Consider the following 26,430-nt stretch of genomic DNA (forward strand, 5'->3'; position numbering starts at 1 on the left):
CACCTATATGTTGATATGACGAGATATGTTATGGATACTTTTATGCTTTGACATGTTGTGTTTAAGTTCATACTTTTAAGATCATGAGATGTATTTTTATTACAGTACTTTTCATTGTTGCATGATACGTATATGTATTTGTTATCACGATTCGGACGTGTTGAGTCTTTAGACTTACTGGGTGTGAATGATGCAGGTGAGCATGATGATGTTGAGACTGGAGACGCCGAAGACTGAGTAGGCGGAGCTGGGTGTGTGCACATTAACCAGATGACCATACGTTTTCCACACATTATATGTTTATGAGTCAAGAGTAAAACATTTTTAATTTTATACATTTTACAACTTTTATACGTGGATGGTTTGAAAGGGTTTTGAACGTCACATTTGAGTTATTTTAAAATAGCAGTTATGAATTTGATGAAGTTAATTTATTTAATTGCAGTACTTTTATTTAGTAGTTGAATGATTATTTTAAAATGCATGTGTTTGAGTAATTTTCGAAAATAGCTTTAAAAAATTTTTTCTAGTAGTAATTTAGTAGCAGACGTTTCAACTATTACTGTTGTAGATGTGAGTTTCTTTTTAAGAATCTGGAAACTCTTCTCGCATTCTTCGCTCCAAATGAATCTTAAGTTTTTCTATGTGAGTTTAGTGAGGGGTATGGCTATTGAAGTAAATCCTTCAACAATTTCCTGTAGTAACCAGCTAAATCAAAAAATCTTTGAATCTCGGTCACTGTTTTTGGTCAAAACAAGTCCATAATTGCTTCTACTTTCTTGGGGTCCACTGAAACACCCAGTTCAAAGATTATGTGACCCAAGAAGGTGACACTTGTTAGCCAAACTTCACATTTCTCAAATTTGGCATACACTTCTTTTTCTCTGAGTGTCTGTAGAGTGAGGCGAAGATGTTACTCGTGATCTTCCTTACTTCGTGAGTGCACAAGGATATCGTCTATGAATACGACCACAAACCTATCGAGGTACGGTTCGAAGACTCTATTCATAAGGTCCGTGAATGCTGCTGGAGCATTTGTCAGTCCAAACGGCATTACCGTAAACTCATAATGGTCGTATCTTATCCTGAAGGCTGTTTTAAGAATATCTTCTTCTTTGACCTTCAGTTGATAGTATCATGACCTCAGATTGAGTTTTGAAAAGACATTGGCTCCTTTCAATTGGTCGAAAAGGTTATCTATCCTTGGGAGAAGGTATTTATTTTTAATTGTGATCTTATTCAACTCTCTATAGTCGATACATAACCTCATACTCCCGTCTTTATTTTTCACAAATAGTACAGGGGCTTCCCATGGAGATGCACTAGGTCGAATCTATTTTTTTATCCAACAACTCTTGGAGTTGATCCTTTAGTTCCTTTAACTCTGCTGGGGCAATTCGGTATGGGACTTTTGATATCAGTGCAGCCCCGGGATCAAGTTGATCTCAAACTCCACTTGACGCTCAGGAATCGTGCCAGGAAATTCTTCAGAGAAGACGTCCAAAAACTCTTGAATAACCGGAATATCCTCTATCATTAGAGTAACTTCGTCTTTTACCTCGCTGATCATTGTTAGGTAAATTTCTTTACCACCTTTCATGGCTTTCCAAGTTTGTGATGCAGACAAAAGAGATTTTTGTTCTTTATAGTTGCCATGATATATGATTTCCTCCTGGTTTGGAGTCTACAGTTTAACGCTCTTGTTATGGCAATCCACCATGACATGATTCTTATCCAACCAATCCATTCCTAGGATTGCGTCGAACTCAGCCATATTTAGTTGAATTAATTCTGCCTTGATGGTTTGATTACTGATGCAAATTTTGCAATTTTGATGTACCTTGTAGGTTCAATCGTTTTGCTAGCTGGCGTTGCTACTCTTAATGGTTCACTAAGAGTTGTTCCAAAACTTTTGGATACAAACGAATGGGTGGCACTACAATCAAACAACACATAAGCAGAAATTTTATTGATCAGAATGGTACCTGCTACCTCGTCGTTTGCATTATCTGCTTCCTCTTGTGTTATGACGAAGACTCGGGCATTGGGCTTGTTCTCCTTCGGCTTGTGTTTTTCTATGTTTAATTTAAATCCTTTTTCCTTGTTCTCTGGACAGTCAGAAATATGATGGCCTAACTTCTCACACTTGAAACAAGTACCAATGTTCCTGTAGAATTCTCCTGAATGTCTCATGTAGCAGTTTGGACAAGGCCTGATTTCCTTGTTGTAAGGGGTGGGGAAGGCCCCTTTTGACGATCCAGTCATCTGGTTGGGTCTTTTAAAATTCTGTCCTCTATGGGATGACTGACCAGTAAAGGGTCGTTTGTTCTTACTCTCTTCCTCTCTGTGCTTGATGTCAATCTCAGCACTCATGGCAACTCCCATTAAGTCAGTGAAATTTGTGTGTTTGAATACAGCTAAGGCCGACTGTATTCGACTGTTCAGCCCTTTCTTGAAACGATGCATCTTTAGGGTCTCATCTGCCATTATGGTTGAAACGTACGTTCCGAGGTCATTGAATTTTGAGGTGTACTCAATCACCGTCATATCTTAAGTTTGCCTAAAGCTTTCGAATTGACTAAGCTTTTGCAAACGGAATTCTGCCGGATATTACTGCTTGAAAAATTCTCTTCTGAATGTCTGCCATGTAATTGGTCCATCTTCGGCTATGGATGGCGAGATGGTCTCCCACTATTTGCGGGCTCTATCCTTAAGAAATGGTATCACCACTTCTACCTTGAGTTCTTCGGGAACTTCTAGCACATGAAGTTGGCTTTCTATACTTTTGAGCCAGTTGTGGCCAACTTCCGGGTCGGGGTTCCCATCATAGGTTGGAACTCGTTTCTTGCGAAGAGATTCTAGTGGTATTTGAGACCACGCGTTTGGGGCTTTGGAAAGGGTTGGTTGATGTTGGCGTTTGGGTTTACAAACCCTTGTAGCGTTACGCTCACAGTGTTTGCAATTGACATCATGTCTTCTAGACTAAGGTTATCTCTTTGTGGTGGTGGAGGCAGGTCTTCTTCTTCATCCTGATTGGTTCTACGTGGGTTACGATTGTTTCTTGGTGGTCTTCCTGTCATTTCCTATGAGCATAAAGTTTTTCTAAGTTATTTATTTATAAATGTATGACTTTGATAATGTAGAAAATAATTAGGGCATAACAAAATATTTCTTTCATTAATATTTCAAAAGTCATAGAGTTTTTACATAGGGAATGGTCTAATCAACTTTTATACAATAGCTTCTTATTCTAAGGACTATCCTATTCATCTAATACTTCTTTGTCGCCATATCTCCAACACCTTTCTCTCCCCCAGGATTCTCTTCGGGGTTTATTTCCATCTCTTCCTCAAGATCTACTATATTGATCATATCATTTTGTAATTGATCAATGTTGTTTTGTAAGACTGTGTTGTGGTCGTCATGGTTAATCACTTGCTCTTGAAGCTCTTGTATTGTTGACTGGTTTACTGTCTCATTGAGTTCATGCTCTTCTATCTTTACTTGGAGTCGGTAAATGGCCTTGTTAAGCTTGTCTTCTCGATCCCTAGCTGCCAAAAACCTCCCTTGGCTTGCTTCCAACTCTTTTTTTGTGACGTTGTGTTGACGTTCTAATTATAGGTGGTAAGCAGCATAGCGTCTAACGTCATCACGCAATCCTTTCTCTTCTTCTCTAGCCTGATGAATGTCTTCTATCTTGCATACATTGTTTCCGTCTAACTGATAGTTATCTCTCTTTAGTTTGGCATTCCTTACTTTCAATACCTCACATTCCGCATCCTTGGCCTTGAGTTGTTCTTGAAGTGCGGAGATAATCGCTTGGGCGTCCATGTTCTATTCTTAGAAAGGGCGGAAAAATTTTTAACTTATATTTTTATGCAATAGGCTCAAATTTTTAAAAAAAAATTTACTTTAATATATGATAAAAAAATTATTTAAAAGGAAAGACTACACTTTATTTCTTTTCATAACATATTTTTATTACAATCGGAATGCTCGTATAGCCTAGTCCATCACGTCTTCATCCACTATATCCATGGGTGTGTCTTCCTCTTCTTCCATGTTTTCTACGACGAGATGCAGATAATTATTCTGTTGTAGCCGATCCATCGTGCCATGAAGTTTGGCAATGTAACATTCTTGCAAGATCTTCATGTTTGTGACGAACGCGGTTAGCAAGTTCTTTCTCAGTCTCTGTCCTTTTTATCAACTCGTGGATAAGGGCGACTAGTCGTATCACATGAGATGAACTATGCGAGTTAAGGGTGAGCTGGCTCTCTGCTCGATCAAGGAGATGGATGAGGCGTTGTACATCAGTCTGAAGTAAGGTTTTGGCTTCCATGAGCTCATGTTTCTCTTGTTTCTCTCTCGTTAGTTGAGACTTTAGGATAGCAATCTCACGAGTTTGGTTCCCGATAGTAAGTTGACGCATGCGAAGAACGACTTAAGCATGAGTACGAGGGGCAGCCATTTCCTTGAGAAATCGAATGAGAAGGTTTAGAATCAAAGGCAAAATCAAAATTACAACATCGGACAAGCAAAAAAATTGGGTCGAACAAAATCTTTTGCTAGATTTTTCACAGGTGGAAAGAAGTGGTAGTTTTGCATAGAATGAAAGCAGTAACAAGAGTACGTTTCGAGATTCTATGTGGAAGAATAAGCCATCCAACTATGGCGACAACTTGAATTTGAGGATTTATACAAATGGAGATGAGTATGATGTATCAGAATGATTTGGATAAAAAGGCATGGGCATTTGCCAAAATTTTACTTCGCCAAATTTTTTATATCAAACTCCCAGCCTGATTATGAATTTGGCGGCTCTTATACAATTTAAATGTCACGCCCTGAGAACGAGGCATCGATGATGTCCGGCATTGATAATCGAGTAACGATAAGCCTCGTAGCAAATAGCCAAATACCAATCTATTTCATAAAATTCCATTGTCATTACATGAAAGGAAAAATACAGAGTTTGCGGAAGAGAAAGAAAAGTACAAACATTTACTAAAGAAAGACAAAGGAACACTATTGGGCTCGAACATCCAGTAGTTGAACTCCTTCTTTCAGATTCGTTACCAAGCCCAGAATTGTTCCTGCTCCCTTTCTTCCACCTGTTCTTCTTTCTCATCTGGAGATGGACGTAACGGGGGTGATCATTTTGGGAAACACTCAGCAAGTGGGGTCGATCGAATATCATAAAACATTTGATACATAGCTTTTTAAAACCACCTTTTTTTACGTAACATAATATATCAGAGTTGGATGAACAAAAATCAGACATAGAACAAAGATCAGAACATTTCAGAATGGAACTAATCACAGCTTATCGGACAAAAACATTATAATGATCATGGGATATCCTTGATCTCGGGCTCGCTCTAGGTTAGGCCTTTTCCCGCATCCGGGCTCTCTCTAAGGCCTTTTCCCATATCCAGGCTCCATCTGGGTCCTTTTCGCTCACAGATTTCTCGATGCACCATTATCGGATCCAAACTTATATCTTATCATTCAGAGACGGAGTGGTTCGAACAGAAGGACACAAATATAGAACGAAACAAAGGAGCATAAACGAACAACAAACGGAACAAAACGATTGGAAGCAACTTAGTAATTTTCGAAATCAACAATTGCACACAACATGTAGTAGATGATCAAATTTTAAAACATACATAACTTTAAAACATATAAACCCACTTACCCTTGGTTCGAAAACGTGGCTCGAACTTGCTTGCTAATCGGACGAAGCCTTGGTTGAAACTTTGGCAGCACTATGCCGAATTTTTTAGTAGATTCTTGAGACGTTTCAGCAGCACTTCGACGTGTTTTGTTGTGGCTTTAAATGTTCGCACGAAGCCTCCTTTTTGTAACATACCATACTTTTGAACTACTTTAAAATTTGCGGAAAAATAAAAATTTTCTTAAATACCAAATAAACTTTTCTATTGTAATCATCCATAATCCGTTCCCAAAAATATTTGCAACAAAACGTTCAAAATTTAAAATTTTGCTAAAGCATTTGTCTAAACATCATGACAGTAACATAAAAATGAGAGTATTTGAACATTGCATAATTTCTTAAAACTTTGGCGGTCCTCGGGTTTAGCCTTCCGCTCAGTTCAAGCCGGCTCACTGGTCCTCACCCCTCGTCTCCTCAAAGTCATCCTCACTTGCATCGATCAAGTCTAGTGAGTCTAACGACTGAACGTGTATAAACTGGAAGTAACGAGTACTACGTAGTAAAATCACATGCAACTTAAAAATAGAACGTACATACTTGAACTTGAACATGAATACATAAGATTGAACATACGTACATACATACATAGACGTGCCATCAACATAAAACTTTTCTTAAACTTGCTTGCATCGTACATACATGAACATACATAAACTTCATCATTTTGCGTAGAGGCATGTTTCAAAGCAAGTGACTCATACATAAATACGCCCGATCAGACTAAACCACAGTACTAGGCTGATAGAGAAGATCCACTGCCACATACATGAGATTCCCGTTCATGCTTTAACGGGTGGATTGGTCCCTGGTCATGCTTTACCGCTTTACAATCCCATACATAATTTGGTCACAAGACATTTAGCATGCCTTAAAAACTTAAAAGCATTTTCTTTGCACGTCGAACGTACTTACTTGGCATTGAGGGATTCGTTGGAACTCGCTTGGGGCCACTGCTGCACATACTAACATGAATTTCGACACTTAACGTGCATAACTTAGACGTAGGTATTCGTACTCACCACCGAATTAAATAAATAGCTTATGACATTTAGATCACTTGGGACTTGACCTCGTTTAATCATTGTACTAAACCATGACGTGAAACCCCAAAACAATCAATAAAATTTTTCCCAAAAACTGGAGTACACGGACCCCGTGCCCAGGTCCGGCTACGGGTCCTTGTAGGCTCTGTAAATTTATTCCCGAATAGAAGTAAGGACACGGATCCCGTGCCTGGGTCTGTCTAAGGGTTCGTGTAGGCTCTGTAAAATGACACTTCGGAAGGGTCCGTGTACATGCGGGAGGAGCAAACCAACGAAATTTTATGTGCTTGCGCCTTAAACTCCCTAACTCGATCATTCCGACCATGAATCGACACCGCGAGACCCATCCTAGGATACTATAACACTGACTCAAGCCTATACAATTGCCCCAAAACAACAGCGCATCACAAGTAACACAATAAACCCTTGAACACGACTTTTGACAACAAAAATGATTTTTACGACTACTCATCCTCCCAAGTGCCTAAAGACGCGAAACGAAACGTCAATATCCATCCCAACATCATTAACGATATACCTAAATGCAGCAGCGATCACCCGTCGATCCCCAACGAAGCCAGCAACAATAAAACTTCAAGAACACATCAATAACATATTTTCAGGAAAAACACATTTTGAGCAGTCCCACAAAAACGGTCATAACTCACTCAATTTTTGTCCAAATATTTTGAATTTTATATCAAATCGAAGGTATCAAAAATTTCTACGTTTATATGTTGAAATTTTTCCCAAAATATCGACCGAAAAATCACAGTAATTCAAAATACAGTAGAAACAAAGTTCTGAGATCTAAAAATGTTGCATAGATTGATCAAACAATTTTCTGCTCAAACCATTTACATCACACATGAATTTTCTCGCATAAAAACATCACAACACATAATATAACTAGATCGACGCAGGAAAAATATAATATATATGCCTTTTGATGTTTAAAACTCACGATACGGCGATAATGAAGTGGAAACAGTATGAGGCTTGATTCGGGACAAACGTGGCACTATTTTTCTTGCACAAAAATCAACGAAACTTGCTGGAAAGATCAGAGGGAGGGGCGGCTGTTCTATGGTAGAAGAACCTTAGGTTTTCTCTCAAAAATAAATTTCTGAAATTGGTGGAATATAAGTGTGTGCGTGACTTTCGTGTAATAGTGTGTGTAAAAGTGTGCGTGTGCGTGTGTTTAGGTGATAATTATGGAGGAGAGTAAAATTTGCTTAATTTATAATTAACAAGCTAATTTAAAATACTAACTCAATTAACAAGTTAATCAAAATAGTAAACTACTACATACTCTAATAAAATCCTCTAATTTAAATAAAATTCACAACTCTAGACTTTAAAAGTTTTAAACTTCTAAAATCACTTAAATAAATAATTTAGGCTTTTAAAATACTAAAACTAAGTAAATCATTTAAAATGCATCATTCTTATCTTAAAATAAAATACCGCATTTTAAAATTGGCAAAATCGTCGCCGGTCTCTTTTCCTCCATCCCGCATCAAATAATCGCCTGAAACATGAAACTCGAGAAAACATTTTAACGTGCATCACATAAACATAATAATTTGAAATAATTCAATTTCATAACTCATGCATCTCAAAAATCATTTTAAATTTAAATAAATGATTTAACAATTAAATAAATGCATTGGTTATACGTGTACTGATTTTGGGCTCTACACTTTTCTTCTTTGCCTTGTCTGAAATATTGGAGAGAATTGAGGGGAGATTTGAGTTTGTTGTTCGCTACAACACATGGGGTATCTATATGTAAAAAATGACTCTTCTCCTACCCCCATTCAGCCATCCATGTGACCTTCCAAATGCCCAAGAATGATGGTCCAAGTGGCCTCTACATGATCAAAGTTTTATCCAAAACCAAAGGTCACTTTGGTGCATTATATGGTCACTTCTTACACATTGATTATATCCAACTTTTAGCTCCTTTCAAGACTATATTTTGTTTCTTTTAGGACAAACATCAATTAGCTCTCTTGAGCTAAGGGTTTAAGCTCATGAGCTAGGAGTTTTCTTCCAAGAATGAATGAGCTTTCCTTGAGTTGAGGTTTTAGCTTGTGAGCTGAGGATTTCTTCAATGAGCTTGAGCTTCCTTGAGCTGGGGTTTCTCGATGAGCTTCCTTCAGCAAAGGGTTTCCTCTTCCGAGCGACGTCCTTTCAATTCTCATGATTTTGCATTGCTTCGGTTTCCTCTTGAGCTACTTTTTGAGCTTTTCGAGGTAATTTGATCTGAAAATCCGAATCCTCACATATAATTCATTAAAATTGGAACGAAAACAAAAAAAAAATTTTAAGAATGACATTTGAATTCAATGATCTATCGAACGTGGTCTTTGGTTCCAACATTTGTGTTCCCTCAGTTCGGTTTAGCTCAAAAAAATTAAAAAACATTGAATGAAATTAGCGATATATTGGGGGAAAAAAACGTAGACAGCAAGAAAATGTATATTAGATGATTCATTTTTGGGAGCCAGTATCAATGTTTTCAGTGTCGATGTTTATATTGTATGAAGTATGAATTCAATTTTACATTCTATCAGAAATAGAAAATGCATTAATATCAATTATCAACCTTGAGTGGCTGTTTTCATGTTCTCTCCCCAATTAAATCTGCTCAAATAATTGAGGGAACATTAAAGAAGCACCATGATGATCAAGACTACATGTGCTCAAATGCGCCATTCAACATCATCACCCATGTTTTTTCGTTAGCTGTATTTTGCAATGATTCTTGTAAAATTTCCTAGGTTCAAATCTTCATCCAGGAACATCATGGTATGGACAACTTCTCTGCATAATCTCGCATGATATACAGAGTGGTCTACAAAACAATGTGATCACACAAAAACATCAACTCCTGTGGCATCGCGAATGAGTTGCCAGGGAGCCGATGATGCGCAAATGAAAAATAAATAAATCAATTCTTATTTCTTCCAAGATACAAGAATGTGTAAACAATTCAACAGTAGTGTTTATTCGCGTTGATCCCAATCTCCTGATTCACCAAGCTTGATCCTCCGGCACGGTCGTTTCCTCCTGGATGTCTCCCAATCAAATTCAAGCTTATTGCATCAAAGACAGGAGTGCTTGCTTGACAACTTTGCGGACTCACGTACTTTGCGGACTCACGTAGCAAGCACACTGGAAATGACTGAATATGACATGTAACCCGGACTGACTCTGCAGATCTGTAAATACAAGAATGAAGACTACTCTATTTGATTGAGCTATTGTGCAATGTTTTGCCCCTGCGACGTCTACAATATTGTCATTCCAGCGGCTGCGGCTGCGGCTGCGGCTGCGGCTGAGGCATTATCCTGATCATGCTCGAGTCTAATCTTTGCCGGTACGATCTGGTAATAAAGACACAACAATCAGCTCTTCTGCTTATGGTCACATTTAAAAATATCGGAGAGCAAGAACATGAAAACAGAACAACTCAAGCAAATCGATGCTATCGAAAAAACCAACTGAACTCTAATGTTTAAATAAAAATTCCAAAAGGAAAGTGGGAATCTAACACAAGCATCTACATTATAGACGGATGGGGAAAGATTCAATCTTTTTTTTGCATCTTTTAAGCAAAAAGTGTAACTGGCCCCAATCCAGATCATTAGTCAGCTCCAGTGATCTTAAATGAAATGAACACCCCGCATTGCAAAAGATATTCGTTATCTAGATATTCTTGCTCATAACAAGAACACCCAGAATCTCAGAAATAGAAAATCCCCCAAAATTTATAAAGAAAGGGGGCAACCAATAGAAAGAGAATTTGAAGAAAATTGAAGGAAAAATCGAATATTTGACCTTTGAAACAGTCTCCTCGAGATCCGGCGCCGAAACAGGCAAACAATCCCTTGGAGTTTCAAAAGAAGACAGTGAAAACTGCTTCGAAACAACACCCACATCAAAGTAAATCAACCCGGAGCTGGGAATATCGACCCGGATTTCGATCACCGGGAACCACAAAAACAAATCCTGTACCGAAATACCCGACAAATCATTTATCTTCCCGTCACTCAGCGTGCCTGTTACATTGATATCGTAGCGCAATTCACTCTCGAACTTGGCGTAGCACGCTTGATCCAAGTGAACCTCAAATTTCCCAGAATCTTGGAAACTGAAATTGCTTATGCCCTCAGGCAGCAATCCAATGGGCAGCCCGTAAAGCTTGAGAACTTCGTAGATGGATGTTTCTGATTCATTAGAAGCTGCTTCTGATAGAAACGATAGACATACGAAAAGGGCCGTCAGTGGCATGAAGAAATGACGTAAAGGGAGCATCTTTTTTAGCAGCAGTTCTCGAAAGTTATGGGCATGGAAAACTTCCCGGGCTCAGGGTCCAAGGAGAGAATCGGGGTCAGGATGGAGAAGAAGAGGGGAGAGGATGAATTATTGGTGACGAAAATGGGGTCCATGCTTTTCATCTCCACATTGGACTAGCTAATTGGTTGGCAAGGGTAAAGTGGGGATTTCGTGCTCGACAAAATATTTTGTCCACGTGTCAGTTATTGATTGTGTGTCGCAAGTTCCACGTTCGGATTTATTCTTACGAAAGATCATATAATTTTTTTGTAATACAATGTGAAAAATTAATAGTGTCCAAGTAAAAGTTACAACAATCGACGAAGAGTTGAGGTAAGTAATATCCATGTGGTTGCATCGACCAAGTGGATATATGAATGAAAATTGAGTGATGATTCCCGGTTATACCCCATAAAGATACGGGTTATGGATGACCCGAGATATTAATTGGCTAGCCCAGATTTGAGCAAATATGCCGGGTACTCTCCTCAACTAGCCGGGCATTAATTCACCTCCCGAATAATCAGTAGCCCGGGCCCTCATACAAGCATTCGGGTACCTTACTACCCAAGCCACCTCGAGCATTGCACCGCACTCGAGTGTGATTGATACGGGCTGTCTAATTTGTCAGAGCAATATGGGTTTGGAGTGTTCTAGAAGTCATCAGAAACTATAGTATGGGCAGTCGACTTGCCATACCTAGTAGGTGGCACTGAAAATAAGGTAATCATACGATTTTCTACTATAAATAGCAGGTATTAATGTCATTTACAGATTATGAAAACTCTTAACTCTCAAGCACACATATATTTTCCACATATATTGTTTGTGTTCTTCATCTTCAACCTGCTGACTTTAGTATCGGAGTGGCCACTTCGGACACCCCTCCGACGCCCATTCACGAGTTCCTTTCTTGTTTGCAGGTGTTATTGAAGTCATTTCTACACTCAAATTCCCTAAACACTAAAATACTTTCTTTATCCGGTGGATTGCCCACACAAGCTGTACCCGTTTCACCCGGATTACATCATTGGCGCCGTCTGTGGGAACTTGAGACTAAGACGTTGATATGGCTCCTACAAGAAGATCTAACCAGGACACTTCCCCGGGTTCCTGGAGATGGTGCGCATACTTCGGTACAGGGTGGTGGTCCTCCTCCTACAGGACCCCCACCTTTCATTACTTTATCCCAGAGGATTTGGCTAGGATTATATCTAAGGAAGTGGAAAAAGCTATAGCCCGGAAAGATCCTTCTCATCATGGTACGCAGTCAAGGGAGGAGCAGGGAAGAGAGCAGGAGCTGAGGGAGGAAGAGGAGAAGATGGAGGAGAGAGAGTCTAGTGTCAGGTCCAAATCCCCGACTGTGGTGGAAGAGCTGTGGGAGTTGAGGCAGAAGATGAAAGTCTTGGAGGCACAATTGGAGAGTCGTAGTTTTTCTCGGGCAGTTGTCAAAGGGTGCCCATTTGATGAAATTATTGTCCGGTAACCTCTTCCCAGTAATTTCAAATCTTCCAAAGTTAAAGATTATGATGGTAATGCAGATCCCGAGGAGCATCTGGCCAGGTTTGAGAATATGGCCATGCTTCACTGTTACACTGACCGGATTAAGTGTAAGGTCTTTTTGACAACTCTGGTAGATTCTGCTCAAAAATGGTTCGAGGGTTTCACCCCTCAGAGCATTCACTCTTTCAAGGACTTTCAAAAGGTGTTTTTACACCATTTCAGCAGCAGCAAGAAATACAAAAAGACTGCATTTAGTCCTTTTGAAGTCAAACAGAGCCCGGAGGAGAGTTTGAGGGCTTATATCAGAAGATTTAATAGAGTGGCTCTGGATGTTCCCACCTGTGCCACCCAGACCAAGACAACTGCATTCACCAAGGGCTTGAGGGAGGGTCAATTTTTCCGGTCACTAACCAAGAATGTGCCAGGCGATTTTGAGGATCTTCTGTCCCGGGCTGAAAATTACATTAACATGGAAGAAGCACAGAAACAGAAGAGAGAAGCAGGAAGGAGAGAGAGGGGAGACCAGGTAACTAAGCCCGAGTAGAGAGGGCCGAGGAAGAATATTCAAGGGCATTTTTCTCATCATGTGCCCTTGAAGGTTATCCAAGACCAGGAGGTCCAGTAGTGTAGTAGGGATTTGCTGTCATCTCAGCAGTTTCACTAGGCCTGAGAAAAATGGATTTTGTACTCTTCATGGGGTGTGTTATTATAATGCTGGGGATTGCAAAACTTTGAAGAGAGATTATGTTCCGCCCTCTATTCAGGAACATAGTCAATCCAATAAGAGGTCGAGAGGGCCACCTTGCACTTCCCGGCAGCCAGGACCCAGCACTCGGGGTGATTCAAGGAATGCCCCGAGAAGTGACCCCGGTAGAAGAAGAGAGCCGGAGTCTAAGAGGAAGAAAGCTTCTCCCCTGCCGCGGGTTTAATAAAGATGATATCGGGAGGCTCTACTGATGGAGACTCCAACCGGACAAGGAAATCAAGAAGTATGAGGGATTGTATGGAGGTGTAAGGGATAAGGAGGAATGAGCCAGTTATCAGCTTTGGCCTTGAAGATTTAAGGGGTGTCAATTTGCCCCACAATGATGCTCTGGTTATCCAAGCCAGGGTAGCCAATTATGAAATTATGAGAGTTTTTGTGGACTCATGCAGTTTTGTTAATGTCATATTTAAGGAGGCCTTTTCACAGATGGATTTGCAAGGATATCAGTTGGATACTGTAGATACAGTCTTTTTTGGCTTTGCTGGCCATGTTGTCTATCCTGAAGGGGAAATTGTTCTGCCTTTAACTTTGGGTGCCGGAGAACTGAAGAAGACAGTGATGACTATCTTCACTGTGGTGGACGCCCCGTCATCGTATAATATCATCTTGGGGCGGCCGGCCATGTACGAGCTGAGGGCTGTGGCATCCACTTACCACCAAAAGATTAAGTTCTCTGTGGGAAACCGGGTAGATGAAGTCCGGAGAAATCAACCCTCCTCCCGGAAATGTTATGTTGACGCAGTCCGGGTGGATCAAAGTAAAGCCTGCAGGAGGGAGGGGAAGAAGGCAAGAATTGATGAAGTAGGGGGGAGAGTAGTTGAGAAGGGAGAAGTGCATTTTGTAGCAGAAGAAGAGGAGGAGGTTGTGGAGATCGGACCAGGCCAGCAGATCTGGGTGGCTCGGAAATCAACTCATCCACCCGAGTCGGTTTACTTAACTGTTTAAAAACTAATATTCATGTTTTTGCCTGGTCCCAGCAAGAGTTGACAGGGATCTTACCCCTGATATCTGAGTATCATTTGAATATTCTCCCGGGATCTCACCCGGTGAAGCAGAAGAAAAGGCACTTTGGTCCTGAGAAGGACAAAGTAATTGACGTACAAGTGAAAGAGTTGCTGCAAGCTGGCCACATTCGGGAAATTCAATTTCCTACATGGCCCTCGAATGTGGTGTTGGTACTCAAGTCTACCGGGAAGTGGAGAATGTGCGTGGACTTCCGGGATCTCAATAAAGCTTGCCCCAAGAACCACTATCCTTTGCCCCGAATTGATCAATTGGTGGAATCCACCTCGGGCTATGAGCTGCTGAGTTTCATGGACGCTTATCAGGGATACCATCAAATCCCCCTGGCCAAGGATGATCAAGATAAGGCCAGCTTCATCACATCGGGAGGTACATTTTGCTATGTTGTTATGCTTTTTCGTGTTGAAGAATGTCGGGGCCACCTACCAGCGTCTTATAAACAAAGTATTTGAGACTTTTGCCACTTTGATGCATTATGGAATTAAGCTCAACCTGGCCAAATGTATTTTTGGTGTAAAAAGTGGCAAGTTTTTGGGTTTTATAGTAACAGACTGGGGGATTTAAATGAATCAAGAGAAGGTCAAATCTATGTTATGCATGACATCTCTCTGATCTGCCAAAGAAGTACAGAAGCTAACCGAGAGGAATGCTTCTCTATCTCGGTTTATATCCCTGTCAGCACATAGGAGTTATCCTTTCTTTCAGGTCTTGAGGAAAGCCCAGCAGTTTGGATGGGATGAAAAGTGTGAGCAAGCCTTCTGGGATCTGAAGAGTCATCTGGCCGAGCTTCCTGTCTTGGTGAAGCCCGACCCCGGGGAAAAATTGTTCGTTTATTTATCTATTATGGAGTATGCTGTCAGCTCCGTACTGATAAAAGAGGAAGAATTTGACCAAAAGCCTATCTACTATGTCAGCCATGCTGTGAGAGGCCCCGAGCTTCGGTACAGTGAAGTAGAGAAAATTTCCCTAACATTGGTTATGACCGCCCGGAAGCTACGACCTTACTTTCTGTCGCATCATATAATTGTTCTCACTAATAGTCCTCTTGGGAGGATTATGACTCACTCAGAAGTATCCGGACGGATGATTAAATGGATAGTGGAATTGGGCGAGTATGACATTGAATATAAGCCCCGGGTTGCCATCAAAGCACAAGCCTTATCAGATTTCTTATCCGAGATGGTTCAGCCCGATGAAGAGGAGATGTGGTGAGTTTTTGTGGATGGGGCGTCTAGCCTTGCAGGATGTGGAGTAGGTGTGGTGGTAATATCTCCTCCGGGAGAAAAAATCAAACTGGACTTAAGAATTGATTCCCGGGTGACTAACAATGAAGCCGAGTATGAGGCTGTCCTTGCTGGTATCCGAGCTGCCCGGGAAATTGGAGCTTCCGGGATTATTCTGTATTCTGATTCATAGTTAATCACTCAGCAGATAAAGGGTTCTTATGAAGCTAAGGATGACATGATGCTCAAATATTTACAGCTCATAAAAGCCCAGGCATCAGATTTTGCGGATTGGAGCATTGAACAAATACCCCGGGAGGAGAATAGGGAGGCAGATACTTTGGCAAAAATGACTGTTTCTTTGTCAGACGTCAATACCGGGATGTGTTGCATGTTTCCTGACTAGTTCTCTCTACTGAAGATGATGTATTGCTGGCACCTGAGGATTCCTGGATGATATCTTTGATAAAATTCATTGTGAGAAATGAATTATCTGAAGACAGAGCCCGAGCCCAGAAGATAAAGAGACAAGCTCTCAGGTTTGTTCTCTTAAATAATGTCTTATACAGAAGATCATTTCAGGGACCCTTATTGAAGTGTTTAGCTTCGGGGAGGTGGATTATGTTCTCTGAGAGATTCATGAAGGATGTTGTGGTGAACATCTCGGAGGAGTATCATTGGCCCGGAAAGCATTGCTTGCTGGATTATTGTGGCCAACTATTAACCAGGACTCTGCCCAAGTGGTTCGGCTTGTGAAGGGTGTCAACATCACTCAAATTTCCCGCACAGCCTGGCCACTCCCATGAAGCTTATTTGGGCATCTTGTCCTTTCGATCAGTGGGGTATGGATATTGCCGGCATGTTCCCAGTTGCTCGGGCTCAGAAGAAATTCTTGCTGGTAACTGTGGATTATTTTTCTAAGTGAGTAGAAGCCGAGCCCCTGGCTAAGATCACTGAGCAAGAAGTCTTGAAGTTTCTGTGGAAGAACATAGTATGCCGATTTGGAGTACCCAGAATAGTGATTTCAGATAATGGGAGACAGTTTCAAGGTAAGGAGATTACATCCTGGTGCCAGGAAATGAAGATCACTCAGTCTTTCACTTCTGTTGCATATCCTCATGCCAATGGCCAAACAGAGGTTGTGAATAGAATCATTGTGCAAGCCCTGAAGACTAGGCTGCAAGGCAAAGGAAAAGACTGGTTGGAGGAATTGTCCAGTGTTCTTTGGGCATACAGGACTACTCCTTGGGCACCTACTAAGGAAACTCCCTTCAACTTGGTATACGGTTCTGAAGTAGTCCTTCTAGTTGAAATTGGCAATCATCTGCCCGGGTAGAATCTTACCCGGATGATAATGATAGTAGCCATGCAATGGAGTTGGACTTATTGGAAGAAAAGAGAGATCAAGCCATGATTCGAATGGAAGCATACCAAGGCAGGGTTATTGTTGTCACTTTGATTGTTGCACTCCCAAGAGCAGGTTGTCCACAAGTAATATAATTCGGTGAGTCCGATATCGTATCCACAGGGAAGCTAAGGTAATTACAAGTCCACTACAATGTCTTTTTGTTTTGTTTTTGTTTTTGTTTCTTTTTAATTTTAATTGTTTGAATCTTTAATGGGTAAATTTTAATTGTTCAAATTTTAATTTAAGTAGTTGAGATTAAAGGATCCACTCTTGGTATTTTAATAAAGTTAGCATTAACGAACAATATTGAAATCCACTTAATAAAATGGATCCAATATATTAAATAATCATATTTATATTATGTTATAAATTATTATCTTATAAGGAAATAATATATACCAAAACTTATAAATGTGATCAAGTATTTATTGTGCTATATATATTTGTAAACACTAAATCAAGGTTCCCATTTTAAATGGTTGGTAATACCATACAAACATTTAAATGGTTCCAAGAATTTAGTGTAACATATAGCAACAATAAATCAAAACTCCCACTTATAAGTAGGGTATAAAAATGGTTAAAGAAATAAATATAACATAAACAATAAATAATGATTAAATAATATAAAACATAGATTCTTACCTTTTAATAACCTTATTATCATGCCAAGAGTTTCACCTTATCATCTCAACTTTAGGAAGTTAGCTATTCAATATTCAAAGTGTAAAACTTTGAATATGAAATTAACATGCTAATTGTATTTAAATGAAGAAATATAGGAAAAATATAGAGAGAAATATTATGAACTCAAAGTTTTGTTCATAGAATGAGAGATATCTCAATACATTACAATGCACCCCTATTTATTGCCAAATTTGGGGAGACAACCACAAATAAAATATTATTTTTTTTACACATAAGTCTTCATTGGTGTTCCAAGATATTATATTATATTACACATCACTTTTGAAAATCTTCTTCTCCGAATTTGCTTCTTCACATAAAAAGAAACATGTGGATAATTGAGTTGTCTAGTTGTGGTATTTTTTTCAAACCATTTGACCTAGAAGTTTGAGAGATATGGTCAAAATACTAGAGCATGGTAAAACTGTCACTCCTTTGGTAACTTTATTTGTTTCTTAATTTGATCCCAATTGTGAGAGGATTTTTATCTCATGCTTGTCAATAGTATTGTAGATATTATAATCAACTTTCTACAGATCCAAGAATCATCTTAATTCCATTTACAACGCCAAGTTTATTCTTGTTTTATCGAACCTGTAAAAAATAGTAAAAACTTGTAATTACACAACAACTTATATTTTATACAATTTATTATAAAACATATAATATTTAAACATTTAATAAAACAAAAATTATATATTTATATTATAAAACATTTAATTAATGTATAATTTTTATGTTTATCACACCTCCCAACCAGCTTATTGCTAGTCCCTAGTCATTTAAGCGTTAATAGCAATACAAAACATATTGATTAATTTAAATAGAAATGTAATCAAAACTATCTAAGTGTTTAAATTAAATTTGAAAACTATCAAAGTTATATCAAGATCATGATAATAATAATTTATGAAATAATTGGAGATGATCAATTCAAAGCTTATTTCAGGTAGTTAAATGTACACGGCCTTCAGATATTCTTAGTAAGAGTCTCAACTCCATATCCTCAAAGGTTAATAAATGTTTCAATTTATGGCAACGATTTCTCTCATGGAGTTGGAATACAGGTAAATGCTCAGAAAAATGGTTTACAGAATGCAGACAGACAAACGAGCCAAACTAATCAAAAGATAGAAAATCCATTGATTCAAAATCTAGTTGTTCTTATTATATATTTTTTCCTGATATTTTTTTTTCATAACATCATGGAATCAGACTAAGTTTATGCTTCTTGACCACATATTTATTTAATTTGTACAATAAATTTCTCTCTTTCTTTCTTTTTTTTTATGAGAGATATATGGATCGTAGCATATAACTTAAAAATTACATAGATCTTCAATATCTTTCTTTTTGTATTTTCCTCCTTTTTTTTCAGGAAATATCATTTTTTTTTCAAAATAAGAACTCAAGATCTAAACAATAGATAGTCTCTCTCATGATCAATAATGGCTCGAAAGCTGTTTTCTCAGTCCTCTCCACTCACTCACAAAATATGTGTGAGTTTAAAATTTTAGGCACTCTTATAAGGTATATCTTGGGCCATATACTTTAATACCTGATTTTATCACGATGCTTAATCACTCAAAAAGATTTCATAAATAATATTTTTATATTGATCAGAATATTAAAATTGACTTTTTTCAAATAAAAATTTAAAAATTCTTAAATAGATTAATGCATGTTCTAATTTAAATCTTTCAAACATGTAATGTATGACTTTTTTGCAAAAATTACTAAGATACAAACAATAAACATGATTTTATTTTAAAATAATATATATATATTTTTATTTATTTATTTTTTTTAAAGTTTGTTTTTTATTTTTTTTATAAGTTTGTTCTCTCCCAATCAGAATATGACATTGTCCTTAATGTCAAAATAACTATTAATAAAGAGTACATAATGAAAGAGATATCACCTGGAATTTTATTGAAGATAACAAACTGAAACAAACGCAAACCAATCCACGACTTTTGAATCAATGATCCAACTTCCTTTTCTTATTGCTTGATTGCGACCAATTGATCTTTGTTATCATCGGATCAGGCTTATGAACAAAAGCTTCCAAATTATCAATTAATTGGTCGGCAGTCGAAGCAGAGATGAGCATTCTTCGTGAATTTTCTGAAATGAAATTCTGTTCCACAGTTTTATCAAGAAATGTCAACAAACTGTCATAATAATTATTGATATTCAACAAGCCCACAGGTTTATTATGGATATAAAGTTGTGCCCAAGAAACAGTGTGAAAAATTTCTTCTAATGTACCAAAACCACCTGGTAGTGCGATAAAAGAATCAGAATTTTCAATCATTTTTGTGATTCTTTCATACATAGAAGAAACTTTTAATTCCTCACCAATCGTAACACCTGTAATATTTCCTTCAGCTAAAGCTGTAGGAATAATACCCAAAACCTGACTACCTCCAAGATGAGCAGATGTTGAAACAGATCTCATTAACCCAATATTACCTCCCCCATATACCAAGTGAATTTTTCTCTCAGCCAATATCTTTCAAAGATTATTCGCTGCTTCTACAAACACTTCATTTTTTTCCAGGACTCGACCCACAAAATACACAAATATTTTTCAATGATTGTGCAGAGGTTCCAGCCATGTTTTTTTTACTTTCTTCTTTTTTTTTGTGCAAAAATAGAGAGAAAGATGAGAGATTTTATAGGGGTAATATGTTATCAGGACAAAACTATGGGTCACAGTTGTAAACAGAATAAACAGTAAAAACAATAATGACACACATGCATGTAAACAGTAGTGTGATTGTGGCTCACAATTTTCCTCTGGTTTTACGTCCAGAAACGGCTTCAACGCCTTCTATGAGTCGAGGATATGCTTCCCATCCAATTTTCTTATAAATTGGCAAACAGGGTCTTTTTTAGTCGGATTCCCAAGACTATGACGCTCATCTTGGAATTGTTTCCATAAACGGAGAAGTTCAATATGCACATGTCCACTAGAATGCGTCTCAAGAGTCAATAAGATGTTATCTAAAGACTCCTTACTCAGCCCATTCTTAATGAAACCAATTTTATCTTCTCTGTTATTGGAAACACATCCCAAAGATCTGCATCGTTTGTCACAAGTCCATCTTGCACACTTATGACAAACCCCTAAACTTTTGGCCCTTCGTTTTTTCGCATAAGTGCTTTTTCCTAATCCAGGCAAATACCGAATGAGCAATGATTGTGGAACTTCTCCTCCTAATCGGACCTTAGCTTCTATTACAAGACGAATATCTTCTGGAATTCCTTTTTGCATTAGCAATCTCAATCTTTCACACCTTCCTGCATAAATTTTTCTTAGAACATTTTCAGAAACAGAAGGAAAATATTTACAAATTTTTGAGAGAATTTCATCCATTTTGAAAAGAAAAGAAATGATTTTTTTTTATTTTTGTATCAGCAATTATGGGAAACTGATTAAACCGACTATGAGAGTCACGGAGTACCGTTATCCGCCATTTAATCAGAAAAATAAAAAGATTAAGGAAACCTGAAATAAAAACAAACAAAATTAAATGCAACACAAAAAAATCAAGGATCGGAAAGGAAAATAAACTCTTCTTGAAAAATTTCATTTTCTAAAAATGGTTTAAACCTTTGTCCATTTACTTTAAAAACATCATCATTTTTAGGATTTTCAATATCCACAGCTCCATAAGTATACACATGCTTTACAACATATGGGCCAGTCCATCTTGATCGTAATTTTCCTGGGAATATCTGAAGTCGAGAATTATAAAGCAAAACTTTTTTACCAATCTCAAAAGATTTTCTAAGAATTGTTTTATCATGAAATGATTTGATTTTTGCTTTATAAATCCTTGAATTCTCATACGCGTCATTTCTGAGTTCATCAAGTTCATTAAGTTGTAATTTACGCAATTTGTTGGCATCATCCATGCCTGAATTTAAAATTTTGATCGTCCAATAAGCTTTATGTTCCAATTCCACAGGCAAATGACAATGTTTTCCATAAACCAACCTATAGGGAGACATATTCAATGATGTTTTAAAACTGTTCAATATGCCCAAAGTGCATCATTAAGTCCCAGAGACCAATCTTTTCTATTTGAGTTAACAGTTTTTTCCAAAATTTGCTTTATCTCCCTATTAGCTAATTCAACTTGTCCATTTGTTTGAGGATGATAAGGAGTAGTTACTTTGTGAGTAATACCACATTTTTTCATTAATGAAGCAAATGGTTTATTAACAAAGTGAGTTCTCCCATCACTTATCATGGCTCGAGTAATTCCAAATCTACTAAAAATATTTTCTTTTAAAAATTTGATGATGATTTTATGATCATTTGTTCGACATGGAATTGCCTCTTTCCATTTGGAAACATAATCAACTGCAACTAAAATATACAAGTATCTAAACGACAGTGGAAAGGTCCCATAAAATCTATTCCCCAACAATCAAAGATTTCAATTTTAATAATAGGATTCAAAGGCATCATGTTTCTTTTTGAAATCGCACCCAATTTTTGACAATTTTCACAAATCTTGCATATTTCGTGGGTGTCTTTAAACAAAGTGGGCCAATAAAATCCACACTGCAGGATTTTTCAGCTGTTTTCTTTGAAGAAAAATGTCTTCCGCATGCTTCTGAATGACAAAATTTAATGACACTACTTACCTCATTGTCGGGTATGCAACGTCGAAAAATTTGATCCGGACAATACTTGAACAGATACGGATCATCCCAATAAAAGTTTTTTACCTCATTCAAAAATTTTCTTTTATCTTGAGAACTCCATTGCGGTGGCATTTTTACTGTCACAAGAAAATTTACTATGTTAGCAAACCAAGGTGTAGTAGTAACTGAAAATAGATGTTCATCAGGAAAATTATCGTTAATTGGTGTCATTTCACAAGATGATCCTGTTACTAGTCTCGATAAATGATCGGCTACGACATTCTCGGTTCCTTTTTTATCTTTGATCACAATGTCAAATTCTTGGAGCAACAAAATCCATCGTATCAGTCGTGGCTTTGCATCCTGTTTGGTCAACAAATATCTAATAGCAGAATGATCAGTAAACACAATAGTCGTTGATCCAATCAAATAAGAACGAAATTTATCTAATGCAAATACTACAGCAAGTAGTTCTTTTTCAGTCGTGGAGTAATTCATTTGAGCATTGTTTAAAGTTCTACTTGCATAATATATCACATAAGGCTTACCGTTACTTCTTTGACCCAATACTGCACCGACTGCATAATCACTCGCATCGCACAAGATTTCAAATGGTAAAGACCAATCAGGAGGTTGCATGATAGGAGCTGATGTTAAATGTCGAATGATTATATCAAAAGCATTTTGACATTCTTGAGTCCACTCAAATACAGTGTCTTTTGTTAAGAGGTTACAAATGGGTTTAGAGATTAAACTAAAGTTCTTTATAAACCTGCTATAAAATCCAGCATGTCCCAAAAATGAGCGAATTTCTTTAATGGTTTTTGGAGGGGGTAAATTGGCAATGACATCAACTTTTGCTTTATCAACTTCAATTCCATGAGATGACACGACATGTCCCAAAACAATTCCAGAAGTAATCATGTAATGACATTTTTCCCAATTTAAAATAAGACCTTTTTCCTCGCATCTTTTTAAAACTTTTTCCAAATTTTCAAGACAATTATCAAATGTATTCCCAAAGACAGTTAAATCATCCATGAAAATTTCCAAACAATTTTCAACCATGTCGCAAAAAATGCTTAGCATACATCTTTGAAATGTTGCTGGGGCATTGCATAATCCAAATGGCATCCTTCTAAATGCAAATGTTCCAAAAGGACATGTGAATGTAGTTTTATCTTGATCTTCGAGTGCAATGGGAATTTGATAATAACCTGAATATCCATCAAGAAAACAGTAGTATGGATGACCTGCTACTCTTTCTAAAATTTGATCCAAAAATGGTAATGGAAAATGATCTTTTCTAGTGGCGTCATTTAATTTTCTATAATCAATACACATCCGCCAACTAGATGGGACTCGACTTGTTAACAATTCACCTTTTTCATTTTTTATCACTGTGATGCCAGATTTTTTCGGAACTACTTGTGTTGGGCTTACCCACTTACTATCAGAAATAGGGTAGATAATCCCAACATCAAGTAGTTTGAGAACTTCAGTTTTCACAACATCTTTCATGTGTGGATTTAATCTCCTTTGTGGTTGTTGAGATGTTTTTGCATTTTCTTCTAAGTGAATTTTGTGAGTGCAAATTAGTGGATTAATGCCCTTGAGATCTTTTAGTGTCCAACCAATTGCATTTTTATGTCTTTTAAGCATATCAACTAATTTACCTTCTTCATCACTTGCTAGTTTGGAAGAAATTACCACCGGATATGTTTCATCTTCTCCAATAAATGCATACTTCAATTCTTCTGGCAAGGGTTTTAACTCCAATATGGGTGGTTCGTCTTTGTTCTCATATTTTGCATCAAATTCTTTCTCTGATCCTGGTAACGAGTGATACCTGATAAAATCATCAAGATCAATTTCAATATTTTCTTTAACAGTTTCAATTGAACAAATATCTAATTGATCACGAGTACTCCCTTCTTGAATGTTTTCTTCCACAAGAGTTTCAATAAGATTTTCATCTTCACTTTCATCTCCTTTGTCATGTGGTTGCTTACAAAGATTAAACACATTAAGCTCCAAGGTCATGTTACCAAATGACAACTTCATTATTCCATTCCTGCAATTTATAAGAGCATTAGAAGTTGCTAAAAATGGACGACCTAAAATTACAGGAATTGCATTACAATATTCGATAGGTTGTGTATATAAAACTATGAAATCGACAGGATATACAAAGTTATCAGCTTGGACCAACACGTCTTCTACCGTACCTCTTGGCACTTTAACAGATCTATCAGCAAGTAAAAGTGTTACTGAAGTAGCTTTTAAGTCGCCTAGATTGAGTTCTTGATAAACTGAATATGGAAGTAAATTCACACTAGCTCCAAGGTCAAACAAGGCTTTTTTAATCTTTCGTTCTCCAATAATACAAGAAATAATAGGACAACCAGGGTCTTTGTATTTCAAAGCATTATTATTTTGAATGATTGCACTTACTTGTTTGGCTAAAAATGCTTTCTTTTTCACATTCAATTTTCTTTTCACAGTGCACAAGTCTTTCAAAAATTTGGCATATGATGGTACCTGTTTTATTGCATCTAATAAAGGAATATTAACTTTTACTTGTTTAAAAATATCATATATATCAAAATTCAAATTTGATTTTTTTGTATTTTTCAATGCATGAGGAAATGGTGGTGACACTGTCTGTTGAACCTCCTCTTCGCAAGTTATGGGTTCCACTTCCTTACCCTTTGAAGTTGATTTATCATCATCTTCACAAGGTTCAAGAATGGATTTTTCCACAACCTTACCACTTCGAAGGGTAATAACAGATTTTACCTGATCCATCGATTGAGTTCCAGAAGTTCCAGTTTGTGAATGATGATCCTTGGGATTAGGCAGAGGTTGTGAAGGAAATTTACCTTTTTCATGAACATTAAGTGCAGATGCAAATTTAGCAAGAGTATCTTTCAAATCTGTCATGGTTTGAGCAGTTTGAGTATTGATAGACTCTTGCTTTGCAATGAAAGAATTCAATATATCTTCCAAATTCCTTTTAGGTGGAGGAACATAAGGTGCATAATTTTGAAAATTTTGTTGATTTTGGAAATGTGGTTGTGAAAATTGTGCAGCATTATCATTCCTCCAACTAAAATTTGGATGATTTCGCCAACCTGGATTGTAACTTTGAGAAAATGGTTCAAAATTTGGCCTTTTGAGATTGTTTAAAACATTGGCTTGTTCATGGAGACATTCTTTAAAAGAAGGTAAAGTGGGACAATCTTTTGTAGAATGATCACTTGTATCACAGATGTGACATGCAATTTCTTGAACAGATTTTAATTGACCATTCTTTTTCATTTCAAGTGCCCCAACTTTTCTTGCCAAAGAGGTAAATCTAGCTTGAAGATCATGTTCATCTTTGAGAGTGTACATACCTCCACTAGATGTAGGAGATTGAATCTGGTTTGATGGTTCGATTGTACCTATAGTGTCCCAATTTTGAGCATTTTCAGCTAATGAATCGAGATACTCAATTGCCTCATTTGGATCTTTATCTTCAAATGTTCCATTACACATAAATTCAACCATTTGCCTATCGTTAGGTGTTAAGCCTTCATAAAATTGAGAACAACTCTCCAAATTTCAAAACCATGATGAGGACAAAGATTAAGCAATTTTTTATATCTATCCCAACACTGATAAAAAGTTTCTCCTTGTTTTTGAGTGAAAGTGATGATTTGCCTTTTGAAAGAATTTGTTCTATTAGATGGAAAAAAACTTTTTCAAAAATTGTTGTTGCAACTCATCCCAAGTTTGAATGGATCCCGATCTAAGATTTTATAGCCAAGTTTTAGCTTTATCTTTTAAAGAAAAAGGAAAAAACTTAAGTCGAATGGTGTTCATGCTACAATTTAGATCATTATATGTATTGCACACTTCTTCAAACTCTCGTAAATGCATGTATGGATTTTCAGAATCTAAACCATGAAAGTTGGGTAAAAGTTGGATAATACCAGGCTTAAAATTGAAATGAGATGCATCAGGGGGAAAAACTAGACATGAAGGTG

The 26,430-nt window shown here is 37.4% G+C and overlaps 1 protein-coding gene and 1 pseudogene across 1 annotated transcript; both read right to left on the minus strand.

Moving 5' to 3' along the window:
* Nucleotides 1-9,724: 9,724 nt before the first annotated feature.
* On the minus strand, nt 9,725-11,240 carry LOC140990859 (uncharacterized protein At5g01610-like). Its single transcript, XM_073460687.1, has 2 exons — nt 10,630-11,240; nt 9,725-10,175 (listed from the first exon to the last, which is right to left on the minus strand). The coding sequence occupies exons 1-2, from the start codon at nt 11,104-11,106 to the stop codon at nt 10,080-10,082; spliced, it is 573 nt and encodes a 190-aa protein (XP_073316788.1). The 5' UTR covers nt 11,107-11,240; the 3' UTR covers nt 9,725-10,079.
* A 10,540-nt stretch (nt 11,241-21,780) lies between these two features.
* The window catches only part of LOC140991214 (uncharacterized), a 7,887-nt pseudogene continuing 3,237 nt past the window's right edge, over nt 21,781-26,430 (minus strand).

The sequence above is a fragment of the Primulina huaijiensis genome, chromosome 13, assembly GCF_012295235.1.
Source record: "Primulina huaijiensis isolate GDHJ02 chromosome 13, ASM1229523v2, whole genome shotgun sequence".
In the NCBI taxonomy this organism is placed as follows: Eukaryota; Viridiplantae; Streptophyta; class Magnoliopsida; order Lamiales; family Gesneriaceae; genus Primulina; species Primulina huaijiensis.